General features: G+C 39.6%; 1 protein-coding gene and 1 non-coding gene across 2 annotated transcripts; both read right to left on the reverse strand.

Moving 5' to 3' along the window:
* Positions 1 to 3,925: 3,925 nt before the first annotated feature.
* On the reverse strand, positions 3,926 to 4,061 carry LOC129763747 (U4 spliceosomal RNA). Its single transcript, XR_008741025.1, has one exon. It is a non-coding gene; the product is annotated as a U4 spliceosomal RNA (small nuclear RNA).
* A 4,265-nt stretch (positions 4,062 to 8,326) lies between these two features.
* Positions 8,327 to 22,990, reverse strand: LOC129777772 (titin-like). The gene is made up of 5 exons (XM_055784256.1): positions 22,567 to 22,990; positions 19,959 to 22,449; positions 9,594 to 11,227; positions 9,322 to 9,537; positions 8,327 to 9,238 (listed from the first exon to the last, which is right to left on the reverse strand). Exons 1-5 carry the CDS (start codon positions 22,577 to 22,579, stop codon positions 8,877 to 8,879), a joined length of 4,716 nt encoding a protein of 1,571 aa, XP_055640231.1. The 5' UTR covers positions 22,580 to 22,990; the 3' UTR covers positions 8,327 to 8,876.
* Between the last annotated feature and the right edge of the window lie 200 nt (positions 22,991 to 23,190).

Raw genomic sequence — 23,190 nt, forward strand, 5'->3', positions numbered from 1 at the left:
GCAACACGATTTACTACAGTATTGAATCGATTTAAATTATACACTTGTACGACACACAAACTGCATCAGCGTAATATACGCATATGATGCGCCAAATTTTATCTGTCAAAAAGAGTCAAATATTTGGCTTCGGTCAAACAGTGTATGAGCACCCTTAGAATCAGGAGTACGTGTTTCATGTATTTAAATAACCAAGCAAAAGCTTTCATTCCAATTTTAGCAATTTAGAACTGTCTAAGGGCCTTCTAATCTGATGGAGAATAGTTTTAGTCCCAAACTCGAATGCCGCCACCGGTTGCCAACATTGTTTCCATCACTTACCGAGGTAAATAGAATACTAGGAATATTACTCCCCCCCCAGCAAACATTAAATCGTATAATTTTGCACGTGCCAAGTCTTACAAGAAATTCGAATAAATCATAATCGCATATAATATCAATCAAAGTATGTATCGTGTATATTTGAAATCGCATAAAATGTAAACACTCGATTTTATATACCATTATCAAATTAAGTCGCATATTGGTATAATAAACATCACTTTTATGATGTACATTGTCGTAAAATATATTTAATCCGCATCATATGCGTATATTACGCTGATGCAGTTTGTGTGTCGTATATGCGTATAATTTAAATCGGTTCAGTACTGTAGTAAATCGTGTTGCATGCTGAAGAAAATCATAAAACAGTAAATCATATTAGATCCTAATAAAGAACATATTACATCATATTGAAATGTCAATGAAATGCTCATGCACTCGAAAGTTTTAACCGCTGTTGAATTAAATTTCAGATAGCCGCGCGAGATAGCTGGTGGATGATAATCCAGACGACCGGAGTTCGAACCCACATCGGAGCAGTTTTCACCAAACATCAATCTGTGCCATTTTAGTATTCATATTCCACTCCCAACACAAGTCAATCAAACAATTATTATTTCTACAAACATAAATACTCATATATAAAAATGGTGACTCGTGAGGCTATAATAAACATTTCACGAAAATATTTTGCGTCATTTGTTTTTTTTTCATGTCTGTAATAAATCGTATATGAGTATGACAAAAGTCGTATTTGGTGCTTTGACAATTCATGAATATATTCATATTAGATCGCAATTCAATTTCAACATAATCGCTATTATAGCCGGTCAAAGTTGCATATTCATCCAAACTAATTCGGTAAGCATTTGCCATGTATGTATATGGCCTCCACTTTTGCATACATATGCCAGTTAGACGCATTATATGCCAACCAAATTTTAGGGCATATGATGTTATATATACGCTTGTTATGCGATTTAATATACGATACACTATTGTATTCGTCGTCAGATCGGCTTCAAGTTTGTAACTTTTCCTTATTTTTTAAACAAGTAATAAAGCACAATATCTGAAAAACTTTACAACGTCGAACAAATTGAAAATTTTTGAAATTAGCTTCTTTTTCTTCTTTCACACAGGCGGTGTAACATACCTGATATTCTATTTACTTTGATCACTCACAGTCCTATATTGACAGCTATCATTCTTTCGTTCGCCCGTTCCTCTCACTAATTTCGGCGAATTTGAGCGAACTGCTTAGCGAACGGTGTTCATCTGTTCCGCTTTCCACAACTTCTGTGCTCAGAGCTCGGGTGAATTTCCCTTTCTGGTAGCAATGCTGTCCTTGCCTGATGCTGGGAAAATTCCCTTTGGCGTGGGAAACTAATTGCTAACGATCGTTGTTGAGCGTGGGAAAAAAGAAATTCTTATGAGAATTTTTCAACCGTCTCTTTCTCGTTTCGATTTGAGTTTGTGGAAAGGCCCAGCCGCTTGCTCTGCCACATTTCTTGAATGTCCTTTCTAATTTGTAATTTGGCATTTGGACATTTAATCGTGTGTCTCTGAAGTAAATATGCGGTTTCATTCTACCCTGATAAAATGAAACGGATGAAGTTCTCATGGCCATTTTAATTTTCATTCGAAATCATTTCTCCCAAACAATTGTTCGAATATATGTAAACCTCATTCCTCATCCGTATATGTTGTTTTTGCAATTCTCTTTCCCGTTGGCATGAGAAAAAGGATATTTCCTTTTGTTGTTATCTGTGTAAGGAGATTATGCGTTGCTGCTGTTATTATTGAAAATATGCTACCCTCTCTTTCGCTCGCGCGGACCGCTGGTATGGATGATCCCATTTCTCCCACGGTCTTCTTTTCTTTTCCCAACGCAATAAAGCGAACGCTTTTCGATCACAGTTTCCTGGCACTGAAGCAGCGGTTACAGGATTGATGCGGCGCGGGGTGGAAGCGCGGTGGGAAAAAAGACCGTTGACGAGATCACGCGTGGTGACTGCGTTTAGTTGGTGTGTCTGTGTAAGCATCGACCGCGCGAACGTTGGTGTGTATTCGGCGTTCGGTGGGCCTTGCTGACGCTATTATTGTTGCTGCTTTGTACCTTCTTGCATTGTATGCAACTGGAAATGCGTGTAGTTTTAAACCGAGTGGTTCTCGTATTTTTTTCCTTCCTTCTTTTATGACGTTGCATTTCCTGTCTCTTTTTTTTTTTGCTCCCATCGATTTTGGTATTTTGAATAAATGATACATGCATGGGAAAAAATGAGGAAGTGCACCAGAGAGGATATTAACTCGGGCTGAGAATCTTTCTTCCTTTCCTCTACCGTGTTTTCTTTGCACATAATAATTCCGAAATTATTGGGAGACAATGCAAACACATTGACTTGTGCGCCAGCGAAACGATGCGGGGCAACGGCGGCAGGTTCGTTCGATACCTGTTTGGTGAGCGTGAGAAGAAAGTGTTTCGGGGTTTGACTGGATCGTGGGATATCCCCGCCGGTTATTTATCTACACAGCGCGGACTCGATTATATACTGTCTCCGATTTCTTTTCACTGTATATAATCGAACCCTGTATATAATCGAGTCAAAAAAATTTTTTTTAATAATATTTTTCGTTTATTGAAAATAAAAGAAGAATTTTAATTTTTGATTCACTCAGAAAATAGCTTTCTTACATGAAAAAAATATTTTTTCCCAGAATCTCTCAGGAAGTGAAAGATGATCATATTTGATGTAAAATATTAGAGATGGAACAGATATCCGATAACTAACCAGTATCTGGGCTATCCGGTCAATATTCGCTATCCGGCAGGATACCGGATAGTTGGAAAAAAAATTATTTTTTATTAACATAAAATAAATTATAACAAAACAGCATATAAACATCATTAACACGAGATCAAAAATAAGGTGTGATTACTGACATGTCAAAATATTATCGAAATTGAATTATTATCAACTCATGTCAACAAATATATTAATATTATTATATTCAGCTCCATCGCTTCCATTTCGTTCCGTTGAAGACGGCAATGAGCTGTTATTCTCAGATTATTTGTCTCAAGATATTTTTGCTAGATGATTTTGATTTCAATGATTTTTTGTCTGTCTGTTTACGTTTTGAGAACACCTAAATGGTCTCACCTGAACCCCGGGTCTAAAAAGGATGCAATCAGATGATTTTGATCTTCTTCTAATTAGTTAAAACGACCTCTTCAGCGTTTAAAGATGTTCTCATACGAAGTAAGCTAGGTGTTCTTTGTGAAGTCTCGTTCTTATCCAAATACTTTTTTGATGCAGGAACATGTGGAATTACCTTGAATATATAAAGGCCCAACGCAACTCTCCACCAAGCCTAACAGTTGTTGAGTCTTCAAATTTGTGAATTTGTCGCCGATCATAATAATTTCGATTTGTAGTGAAGTAAATGTACCCCCTCTCAGGCTACCATCCCTGAAGACAGTTCTAAGCTTGTTCTCAATCTCAATGAAAATATTTGATTGCTGATTGCATTTAACTCTTACTTTTAATCGGCCAGTATCAGAATTATCTCAATACACACACAAAAGTCAATTTATAATAAGATAAAACCATTATCAGAATAAAATTGTTCCTTGTGGAAAACATGATACACTATTAAATAGAATTTTTTGCAATTGTCAATAATCGCACCTCGGTATAACCTCATCGGTTACGATATCGCCACTGCGCGGAGCTAAATTGGATACTTAATCTAAATGAAAAAATTAACCCCTTGTGGTCGTATGTCTGCTATCAGCTACCACAGCAAGGAATCATACTAAATACTTTATCCAACTATATGTAATAGTTTACACTTTTTCTAAACGAATTTAGATGTTTAGTGAACTTGTTCACAAATGAATACGCAGTTTCTATGGATAATAAATAACGGTACTTGGTTTAAACAAAATATTATGGGCGTGGAAAGATAAGATCTCTTTGAAGCGAAATAAATTCCGACCGCAAAGGGTTAATATTCGTTCAAAATTTATATCGAAGCTGGCCGGATATCCGGTATCCGGCCTAACCACTATCCGTTTCATCACTAAAAAAATCCTTCTACGCATATGTTCGATTGTCAACAATGACAGAGTTATAGAACTTTTGTTTTGCTTCGGACTCTGTTGCCTCAAACTGCCTCTACAATAAAAAGTACGTTGCGTAAGCCAATTCTGTTGCTTTCATTTGAAAGATGAGGAAATTTAGTCGTGCTATAGTAGTGGAACATCTAAATTAGTGGATTTAATCAGCTTTTTGGAAGTGAAAATTTCAAAGTTAGTAATTTTTAATGTGTAATAATTAATTTTATCCCAAAAATTTATATCAAACTTGATTGTTTTTATCAATCAAAATTAAAGCTCTAAAACCATTCTACATTTTGTTCTTTGACACCCACTTTCTATCTTTCTTAATTTCGCTGCAATATCGATATAAACAATTCCTGGTGAAAATTCAAGCAAAATCTTCAAAAATCACGATTTTTACCCAATGTACATATAATAGTCACTGTCACTGTATATAATCGAGTCATAAAATATTTTTTGCTTGTTTTTTTGCATGTATTTTTCGTTTTTTGATAATAGAAGAGGAAATTGATTTTTGATTCATCCCCTTAAAGTCAGAAAACATCTTTTTCACAAGAAAAAAAAACATTCAGATTCTCTCAGAAGGTGATAGACGATCATATTTGATGAGAAAAATCCTCTTACACATATGTTCGAGTTTCAACAATGACAGAGCTATAAAACTTTTTTTTTGTTTCGGGTTCTGTTGCCTAAAACTGGCTCTACATTAAAAAGTACGCTACGGAAGGCGATTCTAATGCTTTCATTTGAAAGATGAGAAATTTGAGTACAAGATATAGCAGTGGAACAACTCAATTAGTGGATTTTAATAACATTTTGAAAGTGAAAAACTTAAAAGTTAATCATTTTTAATCATTTTAATTATAAATTTTATACTAAAAATTCATATTAAACTAGATTGTTTCTATCAATTAAATTGAAGTTCTTTGATCGCTCTACAATTTGGTCTTTGACGCCCAACTTCCATCTTTCTTAATTTGGCTGCAATATCGATATAAACAATTCCTGGTGAAAATTCAAGCAAAATGTACAAAAATCACGACTTTTACCCCAATGTACATGTAATAGCCACTAAACTTCACTTAAACGTTGAAAGGTTACATTTCTTCTTGAAATAAGCCATATTTGAAATATAAAAAAATAATAGTTTTCCAAACTGTATATGATCGAGTCCGACCTGTAATCGAATCACATATAATCGAGTCCACCCTGTATATACAGCCATTCTATTCCAAACCAATATAGTGTTTCTAGGATTTCCGCGAAAATTAGAAGTTTTGTTCCTTTTTGCAAATTATTAGACCAGTATTTTTATTTTCTAGGATGTCCATTTCCATTTTAGAGTGGTACAAAAAAATCTTTTTTTTCCTTTTTTCAAAAATTCATAACTTTTGAATTACTGAACTGATTCAGATGATCCACATATCAAATTTGATTTTTTTGGATTTTGTTTCCACAATTATTGATTGCATTTATTTTTTGTTGTTTTCATGGCTTTGGACTAGAGGGCGCTATATTTTTTTATATTTTTTCTGAGGTTTTTTTACATAACATATCCAAAAATCAGCCAAAGCCATGTAAACAATAAAAAACAAATGCAATCGAAAATTATAAAAACAAAATCATATTTTTTTACAATTGTAATATTTTTCCAAAAAACTAGTTAATTGACTTTAATTTGATATGTCGATCATCTGAATCAGTAGTACAAAAGCTATGATATAGAAAGGTGGAAAAAATGGACTTTCGATGTGACCACTCTTTTTTTCGATAACGCGTTTTAAGCGGTGAACAAAATTCTTCATGCACAAAAGGAGAAGCAGATATCATGGTTGTAGCATGCAAAAAAAATCAGTTATTCAATTGTTAGAATATGGGTTGCATTTTACACTAATAATTCATTGTTTATTAGATTTTTACACGGATTTTGAAATTTACACAGTTTATTTTTACGCGAACTTTGTAATTTACGCGGATTTTGGGATTAACGCGGTTTTTTAACGTGCCACGTATCCCCGCGTAAAAAGCAACTCCAGTGTATAATGATTAAACATTATTGATTGAAAGGGAATAAGTGTTTCTCAGTGTACAATGTGACTTTTTTTATCTAGACCGTATTGGTTTGGAAATATTAGGCGATTTGCTTAGGGTCCAAATTGCCCCCACTTACCCTACGTTTAACTTTTTTAACTAAGTTTACGTTGAACGTGTTCTAAGGAAAAAGAAGTCTTCCCAATCAAGCAAACAAAATACTTAGTTTCGTTAATGTTTTTCTAACGAAAAGCTCAACGTCAGTTCCTAGTTCCTTATCAGCGAAGTAAATGAACTGACTGAACTTGTTAAAAATCGTGCTTCGCATGCTGAATCCCACTCTCAGCCAACACCTTTCAGCGTCATATTGTAGAACAGACAGTAGAGTCCATCGCCTTGGCGAAGTTTCCTGTAAGTCTCAAACGGTTTCGAAGGTCGCCTGAGACACTGCACCGCTCGCCGTTCATCTCCGTTGCTTGAATCGGTTTTGTCATCCTTCGAGGTAAGCTGTGTCGATGGAATCATATGCGGCTTTGAAGTCGACAAGGACGTGGTAATTGACACTCGCGGCACTTTTGGAGGATACCCTAAAAACGGCAGTAGGATAAAATCAGGTCCATCGTCGAGAAACCGTACATGATCACGGCCTGATAACTTCCCACAAATCTACTAACTATTGGCGATAGGCGGCGAAATAGGATCTGGGATAGAATTTCGTTGACACCATGCAGGATCGTGATTGCACAGTACTTCCACAATTCAACTTGTCAACTTTTTTTTTATAGATGGAGCAGACTACCGCGTCTTTCCATTTCTCCGGTAGCTGTTTCATATCCCAGATCCTGGTGCATACACTGTATAAATTTTGTCGGATCTTCTTTGAAGAGCTCCGCTGCCATCTTTACCAGCTGCTTCGTGGTTCTTTGCTGAATAGTGACCTCCTATACATCACTCATCGTAAGAGGTAGTACGTTATCGTAGTTCACTGCACCGGTAGTTCTCTCCAAGGCCGTCTTGGTCAGAACAGACAGAACCACTGTTCCGTCTTAGTGCTGTTTCCATCTTTCGATTGCTTCGCGTTCGTTCATCATGTCCGTCTGCCGCATGTAATCTTTGTGCGAGTTTTTTCAAGAACTTCCGCGATTCTCAGCAGCTCCATGGCTACGCGTGCTGCATTATTCTAGCCCAAAAGCGCTCGTCACTCGTCGTCAAACCATTTTCGTTGTCGACGATGTTCAGTTACAGTTGTCATACACTACCTTGAAGAAAAAAAGTTCCTGGAATCACCACCGTGTGGCGCTCTCAATCACCCGTTTTGATTTCTGTTTTTTTAGGTTGGTACATCTGTCATTGACATTCTATAAAAATTGTAGTGTGATAGTTTTACATTTCTAAAAGTGACGCTCTGTTGAGTACATCTGCTGGCGTGTGCGTGTCTCGATTTTGTACAATTTGCAAAATGGAATTGAATTTGCAACAACATCGTTACTCGTGAACATTTTCCTAGAAACGAAACGAATACCATTCAGCAACCACTGAGTTCCTGATTTGGCTCCCTGCGACTTTTTCCTATTCGAACGACACGTTTCAGCACCCGAGATGAGATATTGGATGAATCGGAGATGACGCTGATGACCATAAATGTTTCGAGGATTGAATCAAGCGCTGGAATAAGTGCGTTGCAGTGGATGGGGAGTACTTTGAAGGGGACAACATCGATATTGATGTATAATTTTTTACTTTTCATTTCCTGAATAAATTCCGGGAACTTTTTGATCAAGGAAGTAAACAGAATGGGGTCACTTTTCGAAAACAAAAACAACTCAAACCTTCTGCCAATTTGTGATTCATGTATTCCTTTATTAATAATATATTGTTATGCATTGTTAATTTTTTTACAATGGCGCGGCCAGGGCGATGTGCGGGTCGCTCAAAAATTTCTTAGCAACTAACAGACAACAATCAATATGCTCATATATGATGTAATCAATTCGCTTGTTACCTGCAGAACAATAAAATCTAATAGCTTACCTTACCTCTCATTCTACGCACGTTAATTTACTGCTTTAATTATTCATGTTTTTGTATGGTTGCGCTCAGTCCCGTGAAAACGAAAAATAATTCAATAAAATGTGTTTTCAAGCAATTAATAAGTTTGATGTGATGAAAAGGAGATAGAAAATGAGAACAATGTAAGCACTGTCTAGCAGCACTTATCAGATGAATCAACAGTCACTGAATAAATCAACGGGTGAATGCGGTTTTTCGACCACCCTGCCCAAATTAATAATAATGTTCATCATTTCCTCTGTCCGTCATCAGACCCAATCAATGAGTCGCATTCGGTGGAGTATGAATTTGAAGATAAAATATGCGAACCACCCAATAGCTCTATCTAATCCTGTGAATCCCTAAACTTCATCAACAACTCGAACCGCTTGTTTGTCCGAACGCCTCGCAGGATCTGTCCCTGTTTGTGTCGACTCTGCTCTATGACGCGTCTCGCTCCGTCCGCATTGTCCCGAACACTTGTGCTTCCGCCAGCGACAGTCGCTGTTTTTGTCTTGAAGGCCGTCTGGAATTGCTTCTGCCGCTTCTCCATTCTCTCGACATCGGAGAGCAGCGGTTTGTGTGGGTTTGTGGATTTGGTGGTAACTGGCCTCGCTATGATGGCCTTTGAGGCGGATGGTGGGATGCTGGCTGCGGTGGAGGATGTTGCTTCTTTTTCGGATTTATGGAGTGATTTGGGCAGTAATGCTAAAAAGTTCAAGGATGGGAATTCAAAAATTAGAAAAAATTACACTCATTCACAAAGGACTAGGGAAACAGATCTGTCCTACCACTTCTTGACATTGCGGCTGCAGGACTCTTAGCAGCACTATTGGTAAGAATATCTTTGGCTCGCTGAACCTTCCTTTTGTGAAACTCCTCGATGGATTCCATTCGCTTGAACTGCTGCTGATGGATGTTTTTGAAGTTGGGCATTTTGTTGATCTTGGTCGGCTTCATTTCTCTTTGCTCCGACTGCGAACGTTGACGGTGACTTATGTCTGTTACTGAAGGGAGAAGAATGAAAATTTCACACTAGAACAACATTCTCCAAAATACTCACTGTTCACATCTTCATTTTTGAAGCTCTTTTTCAACCGCTCATCAATGGTGTCGACCAGAATGGTGCTATTCGCAGGGCTATGGAATGTTACGTTTTTCTTGACAATTTCCACCTCGCCAGCTGAAAGCGAACGTTTCCGGCTGTGCTGTATGAGGCGCTCCTTAATTGTCAATAGATCTTGCGACTTGAAAGGGGTGCTTGTAGCGCTTCCCGGTTTGTCTTCGACGTCTCCGGGCAGCAGCATGGTAACGATCGGACTATCAGGAATTTCTATGATTTCCTGGGGAACGCTTGCGTGCTGCTTCTCGCCATCGTCGGGTTTGTTTGGCGAGAATGTCTCATCGGGTTTGGTAATCTTTGATTCTGGGGTTCTAGGTGCAGCCGGATCCCGATCAGTGGGAATTTCAAAGGTCTCATCTGCGGTCGCTGGAATCTTCTGTGTGTCCGGAAAGACAGTGACGATTTCGTCGTCGCGGTCCGCAAATGAGACATCACCTGTACCTTGCGGAACGTCTTGCAATAGGTCATCCTGTTTGTCATCGTCCATGTCATCCATCACCGGAGGCTCCGTCTTGTCTAGGTCGTCTTGCTCTTCTTCGGGAGCTGTTGTTATATCCTGTATTGGACCGTGTGTTTGATCATCGAAAATCTTCGATTCCTCTAGAAATTCAATTGACTCAAAATGATCATCCTTCTTCGCTTCTCCTAAAGCACTCTCTATCAATAGATCATCATCCACTAGCAGGGCCTCGGAGAATGTGCTACACGTAGACTGTTCCTTAGATTCGTTCTGCACCTTCGTTGATGCTTGGAGAACCTCTGAAATTTCTTGTTCGACGGTGACAGAGGAAAATGTTTCTGGAACATTCAGAACATTTTCTGCGTCATCTTCATCAATAAACGCATCGCTCTTGGGTTCGGGTTCAAGTCCTGTTTCAAGTTCTTCTGTGTTTTTCTCCTGTGCATGTATCACGTTAGACGACTCATCAGTTGGCTTTTCTTCGAAAGTCTCTGCATCTCGTAGCAGCTGTTCTTCCTGTTCTGAGCTAATAGACAACCCCTCCCGTTCGTCCTCGTTGCCATCAATTATCTCGGATTCCCCTTCAAGAATGACATCCTTCATCTCCTCTCGGTGTACTTCTTCGCAACGTGATGCTTCGCCCGCCGGTTCCGATTTGGAATCATCATCATTCCCTCCTACTTCTTTGATGTCCACACCATGTAGATCCACCGCTGACTTCCCACCGTCTTCTTCCATCGGTTCGATCTGCTCAGCTAACGGAGCAGGATCGTTTGGAACTTTCTCCGCCGGATGAGGCGGTGGTGCAGTCTGTTCGATACGGGTCTCTGGAAAATTTCCTTCCGATGCAGATTCTGCGTTCTCCTCCCCGATCTGTCCTTCCTCGATTCGTTGGGTGTATTCTCCTCCATACTGCTCGGGTTGGCCAAGTTCGACGGGCTCCTGCGACGGGCTCTCCTCATGGTCTGGCTCTTCGGTAAAACGAGAACCACTGTCATCATCGCCATCGTCGTCGTCGTTCCCTCCATTGCTATTACCTTGGGCTGACAAGGACTCGCCATCGCTTTCGGTGACCGTTGGGGCTACCTCTTCGTATGCCTCACTGCGACTGTTTCTGAAATGAGAGTTTATTTTTTTTACCGAAAGTCATAATATAAGGACACTTCATAGGATAGTTTTGCTGTGACAAAATTTCTCCTACTACTGTAAGAGCTTAGAATGAACGATTTATTTTCAAAATAATATAAGTTTTCCCCCGAAACATGGAACCAACAGTAGTATATATATATGAATAAAAGCGCAAAATCCGAGGAAGGAATCGTCCGAGTTGAGCCTCTTTTTCTCTCTCTCTCTGTCTATCTCTTTCTCTCTCTTTTTCTTTTCTCTCTCTCTTTCTCTAGATTGTTTCCTGGAATGTGCGTCTCCGAAAGAGTCCAAAACAAAACTTTTTCCACAATATGTTTTTATCAACCAGCGGCATTGGGATTTCAGCGTCGAAATCTGTTTCTCAGTGTATTCCGCGGCTCTTGTGTTTTTTACTGACTCTTTTCAATGTTTTGTAGATGTACTGGTGATGACAGTTGAACTTTTTCGTGGCATCCCGTTGGCTGGATCCTTGCAGTCGAAGCCACGAAAAAGAAAACGAAATTATTTTGCGCCCGCAACTTTGGCTAATCTTCCACTACCTTGCTTACGAGTAGCTGTTGAGGATCTTAGGATATTGAAAATAGTAAACATAAACCGCAAAATTTTTAGAGAGAGAGAAAGAGAAAGAGAGAGAGAAAATCTGCATCTCCGAACATTAAATATAAGCTTGAACAGAGAGTGTTGCTGCGCATTGCCATTTCCGAGAGATATTTACAAGCCGTGGTTCAAGCCCCCGTGTTTGCCTATAAATCAAGATGTGTTTTGATCCCGTTTCAATTCTGTTTCAACATTATGCAGATAGACAATACGTATTTTCGTCGGATAAAGCGTCATCGCATGAGGCCAAAAAACGCAATCCGTCCTGAATACCCATACGATCCCATTTGTACTCAAAAACCGCAACCCGATAAATCTGTCTCAGCCCTCTGCCTGGAGAGAAAGGAGTTGGAAAAAATAGATTGGTGGAATGAGAAGATGCTTTCGTAAAAATGACATGGAGGCCATACAACACTCCTGTTTCGGAAGCTTGACCGAACAGCTGATTATGGACCGTTTTCGGATGCTCACTAATTTTTTTTCAACAATGGACGTGTATCTTCAACTTCAATAAATCAAATCTGCAAGTATGTTTGTCTTTTTTTGACAGCCTCTAGTCTTGAAAAAAGACCTATAAAACATTCAATCAATGGAGGGTTCTGGGATTGAACCCACTGTCGTTCGCTCAGTAAACAGACGCACAACCTTATGACTACGGAGACTCTCTGATCATGAATGTGATTTCAGCATCCTTTCCCGACCAAACTGATAACTATGAGATGATTACCCACGTGTTAATTTACTATTAGATAAATTAAATTAAAATATATACGCACAATAAGAAGTTATTGCAGCGGGGAGTTACTATTTTGTGTGTTCTTTGTGCAATTTCGTCAGTTTAAGGCAATCATCAAGAGTAAAAAATGAAATGTGCTTAATAGGTATAATGTTGTTTCAATAAAAGTTCAACGAGATTTCTAAGATTTTCAATTTTCTCCAAGATAATGATAATGGTTTGTTTGAAATTTTATTTTCATTTAAGGGCGAAAACGCGGTGTTCTGGCCGGATCTGGCGTGGGACCACTACTCGAAGCGATCGTTGGATGAGATGGAGCGGCTGAATATCGATGTGGTACCCAAGCCGGCGAATCCGCTCAACGCCCCCCATCGAGAATTTCTGGGCAAACCCGAAGCGTAAGTCCTACTCCAACAGTTTTGTCGCGAAAACTGAGAAGAAAGAACTCAAACACATGCCTTCACACATGTTTTCGTCCGCCATGGCGAATGTTCCGATTAACTGCCGGAAGTCCGCTCGCAAGGGCGTAAAATGATTTTTTGCAAGTAAGCTAATAAATTGTCTTTCATGGGGAATTTATCAAACTCAGTTATCTGTCTTATTTTTTTTATCACCATCCGAAAAAAGTCCATTTTCTTAATGCAAACGTTAGATGAACGGAATTTTGGTTCATCGCGGAGTTTCAGCTTCAGAAAGTTCATACCGCTCATTTAGAGTAATTTTGACCCACTCGATATTTTGACCGTTGAAAATGTTGAATTTTGTGCCGGAGAAACACCATTTGCGGGAAGTTTTATTGCATTATTTTTTCTAAAAAAAAATGTACAGTCGATAGCCACCATTTGCTTACAAAGCTCCAGCGGTAACCACGTGTGAAAAGTATCCCACCCGCCATATCCCCCAGAGGTTTGTTCAATGTGACACCTAGGAAGTTAGTCTTGAAACCGCTAGAAGAAGCAATCGGAGCAAATGGTGTCGTCAAAAAATTGTAGATGTGTGATTTTTCAGAAGGTTCATTATTCATGCTTCTTCTTCTTCTTCTTCTTCAATGGCACTAACGTTCCTAGAGGAACTCCGCCGTCTCAACGTAGTATTACTTGCGTCATTTTTATTAGTACTTAGTTGAGTTTTCTATGCCAAATAACACGCCTTGAATGCATTCTGAGTGGCAAGCTCTAGAATACGCGTGACCACAGTGCAAGTCATTATTCATGCTTACAACACCATTTTTTTTTCGATATTAGCTGAGTTGGCTCATATCGGTACGTTTTTGAATCGAAATTACGGTAATAATGACCAGTCATTTCTGCAAAAACTTCTGTGTTAGCTGTACAGCTCCGCATCGTATCATTTTTTTTCGTGAATTTTGTTTTTTTTCTGAAACTGCTCATACATTTGTGTATTATCTAACACGAGTCACCTTTTTTACACAACCAAAACCATTTTTTTGTCACTAACTGACCCGGCAAACTTCATCCCGCCCAAAATTAGTTTTTTGTTATCAATACCTTCGAACATTCACATTTTCTTACTGAGCGCACTTTCACGGGTCTAATCGCAGAACTGTTCATTGATTGATCTTCTCATCGACTCTTCAAAATTACCTTTTACTATAAAATTTTTAGTACTTCTACTAGAACTCGTCAGTATAATATCAGATTATTTTCAGACACAACTCTCGTTCAAGATTTTTCAACCACTTGCAAATAACATATTTCTCCGTTACATGGAATAAATGTTTGATACATAAAATAAAGGGTGTGTCACATCAAATTGCATCACGGAAAAAACGCTGTAGAAATTCGCCCAGTAGACCGATCCTTTTGAAAATTTTAGACAGTAAAATAAAAACTATTAAACAACTTTTGGCATTTTCTTTTTATTCATACTTCGAGCCCAAGCCCGTATGCTCACACCTTCTTCTTTACCCCGTCCATAAGGTTCTGTACAACGTCAGGTTGTAGTTTTTTTGAACAGAAATCCATTTTCTCTTGAAGTCCGCCTCCGATTTGACAACTTTTGGGTTCTTCCGGAGGGCCTGCTTCATAATCGCCCAATATTTCTCTATTGGGCGAAGCTCCGGCGCGTTGGGCGGGTTCATTTCCTTTGGTACGAAGGTGACCCCGTTGGCGTCGTACCACTCCAACACGTCCTTTGACTAGTGGCACGAAGCGAGATCCGGCCAGAAGATGGTCGGGCCCTCGGGCTGCTTCAATAGTGGTAGTAAGCGCTTCTGTAGGCACTCCTTAAGGTAAACCTGCCCGTTTACCGTGCCGGTCATCACGAAGGGGGCGCTCCGCTTTCCGCAAGAGCAGATCGCTTGCCACATCATGTACTTTTTGGCAAACTTGGATAGTTTCTGCTTGCGAATCTCCTCCGGAACGCTGAATTTGTCCTCTGCGGAGAAGAACAACAGGCCCGGCAGCTGACGAAAGTCCGCTTTGACGTAGGTTTCGTCGTCCATTACCAGGCAATGCGGCTTCGTCAGCATTTCGGTGTACAGCTTCCGGGCTCGCGTCTTCCCCACCATGTTTTGCCTTTCGTCGCGGTTAGGAGCCTTCTGAACCTTGTATGTACGCAGGCCCTCCCGCTGCTTGGTCCGCTGGACGAATGAACTTGACAAATTCAGCTTATTGGCGACATCCCGGACCGAACTTCTCGGATCACGTCTAAACTGCTTAACTACGCGCTTGTGATCTTTTTCACTGACGGAGCATCCATTTTTGCCGTTCTTCACCTTCCGGTCGATGGTTAGGTTCTCGAAGTATCGTTTTAGTACTCTGCTGACCGTGGATTGGACGATTCCCAGCATCTTACCGATGTCCCGATGTGACAACTCCGGATTCTCGAAATGAGTGCACAGGATTAATTCACGACGCTCTTTTTCGTTCGACATTTTTCCAAATTTACGAAAAATTTACAGTGAAGCATGGCCAACGTGAGCTATACATCTGATTATAAGCGAAAGCTGAAGATATAATTCCTAAAAATTAAATTTCTACAGCGTTTTTTCCGTGATGCAATTTGATGTGACACACCCTTTATAGAATAAATACAGCCCTAAATCGGACAATTCCTTCCTCGAGTTTTGCTCCTATCAACACATTCGGCGATCCATTTTTATTTATAAGGATGGAAGAATATATAGGAGTGCGTTTTATCACATTTAAATCCATTTCCACTTTCGAGCAAAGATCGAATTCGTTAGCACAACAATCAAATTATGGGCTAACAACGCCGATTTTTCTTATTTTTTATTTTACTTCAGAGTTTTCCGAAAATTTTCAATTATCATGTTGGAGTATGTGTAAAATTTTCATAGGACCACCTTTCCATTCCAGGGAAGGGAGGGGTGTCATATCATCATGGAAACATTTCTCGTACCCAAAAACACTCACATCTCTCGAGATATGCAGAAGTTTTTGTTTCATTTGTATGGTAGCCCCTTCCCCTTAGAGAGGGGGTAGGTGTGTCGAACCAACATAGAAACATTTATTGCTCCCTAAAACCTTCATATGCCAAAGGGCCTGGCCGGGTAAGGGAGTAAAAAGTGTCCCCAAACCAAATCACTAGCTGTATGGCAAATATTGTAAAGGATATTAAATAAGAAATTTTTGGTGGTTTATTTGAACCCCTATGCGTTTTTTGTTTATTTTTGTTTATTTTGAACCCCTAGCCGTAAGAGCACATTTAAATATGAATTAGAGTAGTACTGAATCTCTAAATCCCAAAAAAAAAAAATTCAAAATTTAAATATTTTTTTAGTACTAAATTTTTTGATGAAATTTTTCTTGATACACCGTGGTAAGATGTACATTCAGTTTTTTTTTCAATTTTTTATCTCGGATCTATTGAGGATGGCGTGAAATAAACGAAAAAGTACGTTTTCCACTACAGATCCTACGTCAAACCACATAGGGGTTCAAATAAATCACCAAAATTTCTTATTTAATATCCTTTACAATATTTGCCATACAGCTAGTGATTTGGTTTGGGGGCACTTTTTACTCCCTTACCTAACCACTCTTTGGAAATATAAAAAAAAAACTTTTTTGATACCGTGCAACCGTGTAAACCGCCTTACCCGGCTAGGCCCTTTGGTTCAACTTTCTTGATTAGTTCTCGTATATATATATATACGATATATATATATATATATATATATATATATATATATATATATATATTTATATACATAAGAATGAATTATTGTCCGTTCCTCACGATTTAATTCGAGGTTTATCAGGTTTGATGCGTCTTAGTCGTCATCAGGTTTATATGCCTAAAAAGAAATTACAGTCAACCCTCCTATAACGCGGGCCTCTTAGAGCGCGTTTTCCGTTTAACAACGTACCATCAAACAACTTTGTTCGATAGAAGCTGGCGAATTCGAACGAAGTAAGGGAGGAGCAATGTAACCACACCAATACAATTCAATGTGATTGCTTACTTTCACTATTACATACAATTCGTACGGCCACATTTCCGCATCCAATATCAATACTACCCTTGTCTTTAGTATTTATTGGTCTCCATATAACGCAGTACGAATGATGTAATTTCTACTAGTTCTGAGTTTCTTATAACGCGGAACGCACTCACCGCGCTATAGGAGGGTTGACTGATTATACCACGAATATAAATCATGTACAAAAAAATAATTTCTGTGGGGACTTGAATGTTCGAAATTATTTAAATGAAAATATCAATTATTATAGGTGGGACGAAGATCCCCGGGTCAGCTAGTTGAAGATAAAATCAAAAGTGTTGCTTGTTCCGTTGATAGAAAAAAAATATGGTCAACGAGAGAAATGTCTGGAAGGACTTCGCGTCTCAACGTTTCCATATAAGATTTTCGCAACTAGAAATTCCGTATTGGCGTTTTGTGGTGTATTGTGCGGACGAGGTGGCTGTGCAGAATCTGATGGCCGGAGTTAAACGTAAAGCCAACTGTAAGCAATCGAAAGAATTTGTTATTCCAAAAAGAATAATAGACAAATGAAGGTCAAGATCAGAATCACGTGATTTTCCCTAGTTCTATTCTTAGCTTCTAGAACAGTTGGTGCGTAGATTTTAATCGCTTGAAGCGAGCGTATGTTTGATTCAGCTGGGAATATGGTTTAGAATTTAGTGTGATGCAAGGCTTAAAACAAACCATAAAATAAGCGAGCGCGCGAGCGATCGTAAAACCAACGGTCGGTTGTGGCTGGAACAGAATCAAAAGGATCATTCATATCTATATTCGCTCTGATACTTGACCGAGTGACAAATAGAATTTTTGACTATATGGAGAAGCATTACTCACTTTCTCCTTCACTCCCAGTGTTTGACCTAGGATTAGGATATATCATGTAAGCAAAAATTCTGTTTAAAAACCCGCTCTCAGGCTGCCTTCTGCAGCCAGAAGTTCTCTTAAGTAGAATTTGAGACCCGTGTTTGAATATATCACAGTCTTGAGTCCGCTAACGAGAGATCAGCAGCATCCAGACTGCCAACGTTCGAAGCAATAATTGTATAACTTGCGCTCGGAGTTCGTGAAGATCTTGTTCTCGTTGATCCTCCCGCTTAGTAGATTTCGACAAATTGTTCAAATTCCCGTATTTTTCTGTATTTTGGGTGTTTTCACGCAACTAGTAAATGCATATCGATTTTTCGTTATGAAAATCACATGTAATCAATACGGGTTTGGGTTTGTTGGAAAGCCCCAAGTCACTAGTTATAGTTACAGTACCATATGACGTTTCTGTTTTTTTTAACGGTTTTCTTCAAAGAGAAAATATGATCATGGTTTGTGTCCGGTATTAGAAACCACCATTTTTGAATGAAAAGATTCGAATTTTCAAGTCGATGTTGCATTTCTTATTGCTTGAGTTTACTGGCATCATATTGATTCATTAAGAAGCTTTCTCCAGAATATTGCCTTTTCTAGGGCATTTTAAAGGTGAATAACACTCAACACAGAGAAACTTTATTTCTGCTTCGCGCGAAGGAGAACAGGACAAAACAAACTACAGCGCTCCAAGTGGTTGCCATAGTCATCATGTGGACAGACAAACCAACATCAGTAAATCGAACAAACCATGATCAGAATTGAGGTCATCGAAATGCATTATTTACGTGATTTAGATATATAAGTCTGATAAAAGTGATGTGCAAGCATGTTTGAGTACAATATATGTAAGAGTTATAATCCAGAAAAGGTCTGAATACGTATCATTAAAAGTGGTACTGGTGATTGATTAAAAGTTAGCTCAAATGAGGGGCGCATTGACACCGACAGAAGATGGATTTTATAAACCTTTGAAACATGTGAATATCCTATAGAACTACTGTAAATAATAAAAAAGGGAATTTTATTTATATGTTTTGAAACATTTGAATACTTGATTTGACTCAGGTGCGCTAAACAAGAGCATTCAAAAAGTGGACAACCAAGATCATGTTTCCGACTGGACCAACCAACATTTTTTACCTTAGTTGATTTAATGGCAATAAGTTTATATTGTAATACAAATTTCATCAATTTACACGCATTCTTGTTTGACCTTATATTGATCATTGCATTGGGTCTTTCGTTTTATTAGGAGGCTGTTTAGAATTTGGCCTCATTCGATTCAAAAGACAAGAATGTTGGAAGTATTATTCTGAAATTTCACAGATATTGAAATAAATTGGTGTAATCAACAGAAAAGTAATTCAAAATAAACAATTCGATAGTGTTTTCTCTGAAATCTCAAATTCTGCCTTCAAAGGCAATTTCTTTCCGAAATACTGGTGCGATGAATTAGCTAAAATTTATTCTAGTCAACGCTACGTCTCGAATTCTGGTAGACAATAGGAGAAATCCAGTAGAAGATCAGGAAACAGGGCTGAACGTTTGGTTAGTTAACTCCGGAGGTTGATTGTATCGTAAAGTATCGCAGTTATAGGCCCAACAATAAGTGGTGCCTCACCTCATCTCAGTGACTTATGTACAGGGATGAAGCGAAACAAAAAGGGATATGCCGAACTAAAATAAAAACGCCAGATGTTTTCATTTCTTTTTTTTCTATAAAAATGAATTTAATTCAGGGTTTGTCAAATACATAGGATATCGATACTTCATGAGAGAGGTAACCGAACAATACCGGGGAAAAATTAGTAAAAAACTCAGGAGAAAAATAACCAACCTAATTCAGCAAACTTGTTTCATCCTTCAATGGTGTAGTCCTACTGTCATACTATTAGAATCTATAATCTATTTTGGTCACATATTGCAGCGAAATTACGATGCGCACCTGTCTTCCCATACCGTTTGACGGTGTGAGACATCAATTGGTGCGCAGCTGGAAGAACAAAGTGCACGTTACCGGCCATCAACACTTACCCATCAATGGGTTCCGCCTGTGCTTCCTTATCATCTTCATCCGTGACTTGAGGCTCTTCATGCTCCTTTTCGTCCTCTTTGTCCTCGGCAACAGGATCAACCGCACCGACGACGGCGAGAATTTCGTCCCGAGAAGGTTCTTCCTGATCACCTTGAATATCACCTTCAGCCTGAACTTCTGGCTGCCGCTTACCGTCATCGTCATGCTCCGCATTGTCATCATAGTCCAGCACTACCGCTACAGTCTTTCTTTTTCCCCGTCCACCACCGCCAGCAGTGGCAGCAGCTGTTGTAACAACGGGTTGGACCTTGGAATCTCCATCGTCATCGAAGAACTTTTTCGGTTTAATCTTCCTTCCGGAGCGACTGCTTCCGGTGTCCTCCTGAGGCACTACAGGAGTCGCTGGTTTTGCAACAGCCAATGTTCGCCGGAAAGATGGTGTTTTTGGAACTTTAGTATTTCCCTCATCCATCATAGCGGGAGCCGGAAGTGTTTTACGACCTCGTTTCGGTTTCTCCTGTATAACGACCTCAGGCACGGAAATGGGTGGCTCTTCTTCCTCACGACCTGCGTCATCTGTTGGAATTACAACGTCTACCTCTTCCTCTTTCGACTCAGAAGATTCGCCAGCCTTCGAGGCGAGGGGATCTTTCTCCAGCACTACCACTATCTCCTTTTCCAGATGCATATGACGGTGATGATCATTGAAACCCCGTTTAGTAATCTGGCGTTCCTCAGTATTCGGTGATATTTTGGACACCTTTGGGGATAGTTTGGCTGCTTTCGGCTCAAGTTTAGTTTTCTTTGGTGGAGATACTCCAGATTTCACAGCCACCCCTTGGGGAGAACTATTTTGCCTCTTAACCGGTGAGATCTTCTTCTGAGGAGTCTCAACTGGCTTCATCGGAGAAACCGTCTTAAGAGCTACCGTTACTGTTTCATCTTGTTCAAACTCACCGAAGAATTTCTTAGGTTTGATCTTTCGTCCGGAGCGAGAAGTTGGCTCGCACGATTCGTCAATAATCCGAGCAGTTTTTGGTGTGTTTGGGGCAACATCAGGTGAGTGGTCGCGAGTTTGGGGAAGCATGGATTTTCCACGTTTTGTCGGCGTCTTGGTTGGAAGCTTAGCTTGCACCTGTGGTGAGACCGTTGCCGTTTCTGGTGCTAAAGATTTTGCACGTCTGGCTCTAGCTGGATGATTGTCCTCTTTCGTTGGTGAACTCATACCTGACTCAGAGGACTTCTCTGTAAACGCATTTTGTCCTCGATTGGATGTTTTCTCTTTCGTAGTCTCCAACTCAGGAGACTTATCTAGGGGTGTACCTTTTCCCCGTTTTGGCGTTTTTGTTGGAGGCTTCTCCTCATTGTTCCCTTCCGATGAATTAGCAGCAAGCTTGTCATTCTTCACAATTTCCGGAGACTCATGCATATCGGCATTAACCGGCAATTTACCTCTCCTGAAAGATTTGGACGGCAACTTGGCCTTTACAAGCTCCGTCACAGGATCAACCGTTCCAACAATAGATTTTCGCCTCATAGGGGTTTTCACAGCAATCGGTTCTTCCGTGGAGTTAAGTGTTTCGGCAGCGCTTGCCGAATCGATCAGATCATCCGTTTTGGGCTTTGTACGACGCGATGGTGTTTTCGAATGTTTTTCCTTCTCCAAATCAGCTTCGGAACCCTTACGAATGGCTGCCATTGACCTTCCTCTGGGAGTTTTTGGAGCAATATTTTCTTCGCCTTCCGGTTCCATCGATTTACCCGGTGCCATAGATTTCCGTGTAGCAGATTTCTGTGGTATTTCTTTCTTCGGACTTGCGACCACAACTTCCTCGAATTCTTTCAAATGAGCCGGAACCTTAATTTTCCGACCAGTGCGAGAAATTCCCGATTCAGATGAATCAATTTCCTCGGGCTCAACCTTTTTGGCAGATTTCTTAACAGATGGAGAACCAGTTGCCACTTTGTTTTTCTTTGGCGTGATTTGTTCATGTTCTTGAACGAAAGCATTCTTCACAGCGGACTTAAGAAGTGTTTTACGAGCAGATTTTTTCACATACTCTGGCTCCGTAGGGGCTTCTTTTGTAGGCGTCGTTGCATCATTTTGACTTTTCGAAATAGTTCGCCGCGAAGATTTCTGTTGTTGTTCCGAATCTTCCTTCAAAAGTGTCTTCCTAGCTGATTTTGCCTGAACAGCTTCCGGCTCCTGAACACCATTCTTACTCGGTGTCTCTTGATCGAAACTCTTGAGAATTGTCTTCCTGGCTGACTTTTTTGCTGACTCCGAAACATCTTTATGCTTTGGTGTTCCAATGTCCGCCGAATCTGCCACCTTTACGCCAGAGTCCGGCCCTGTCGTTTTTGAGTTTGGAGAATCGTCGAAATGGGCAGGACGCTTCACCTTCCGACCGGATTTCGTCGCACGGCTTTGCTCGGTTACGAGTCCGCCATCTTTCAGCGCAGACTTATTTGGCGTTCTTTCAACCAGACCTAGTAGTGTCAATGAGGGAATTCAGAAAAAAAAATATCACCAAAAATATTTGAACAGACAGTAGCGTTCTCATCACACTCATCGCATTGTAAGAAATAAAGACAACCGCATCCTACCTCCACGATTCATCCTGGCGGGAGAAGCACTATATCAAACGCAAAATCAACCTTGAAATATCACGAAAAATAAACAAGTTTTTTTCGGGCTACAATTGCCACTGTGCACTATTTACTTTCCCCGTGAATAGTTCACTATATTTCACTGCAAATGCAACTAAAATCAACTTTGAAAATCCTTCAAACAAAACGCAGCGATATTTTCGCTTTCTGTTGCGGAGAACAATGTTCGGACGTTTGTTTTTCGGCTGCTTCTTCGCTGCTGTCGCAATTTTTGAACGTTATTTTCTCGGCCGGTTTTCCATGGCTGGTTCTCGGAAATAGTAACGAGGGCGAATGGGGGCGCTCGTTTTACATTGCGTAAATGAAACTCTACAAAGGTATTTTGGAAAATTTAAAATTTTGCGATTTGGATGCAAACTGTTGCATGTTCCGGTATCTTCATATCCATGAAATGAAAAAGAAATTCAAATATATTTACTATGCATCAAATGTTTAAGGTGTCTAAAGTTGTCAAATATTCAGAATTAAGTATCAATAATTTATACATAGCAAAATTATGGAACGTTTAAAGTCAAATCATTTCACACGAGGTTTTATTATACATAAAAATTCTATAGAAAT

This window comes from Toxorhynchites rutilus, chromosome 1 (assembly GCF_029784135.1).
Source record: "Toxorhynchites rutilus septentrionalis strain SRP chromosome 1, ASM2978413v1, whole genome shotgun sequence".
Taxonomy (NCBI): domain Eukaryota; kingdom Metazoa; phylum Arthropoda; class Insecta; order Diptera; family Culicidae; genus Toxorhynchites; species Toxorhynchites rutilus.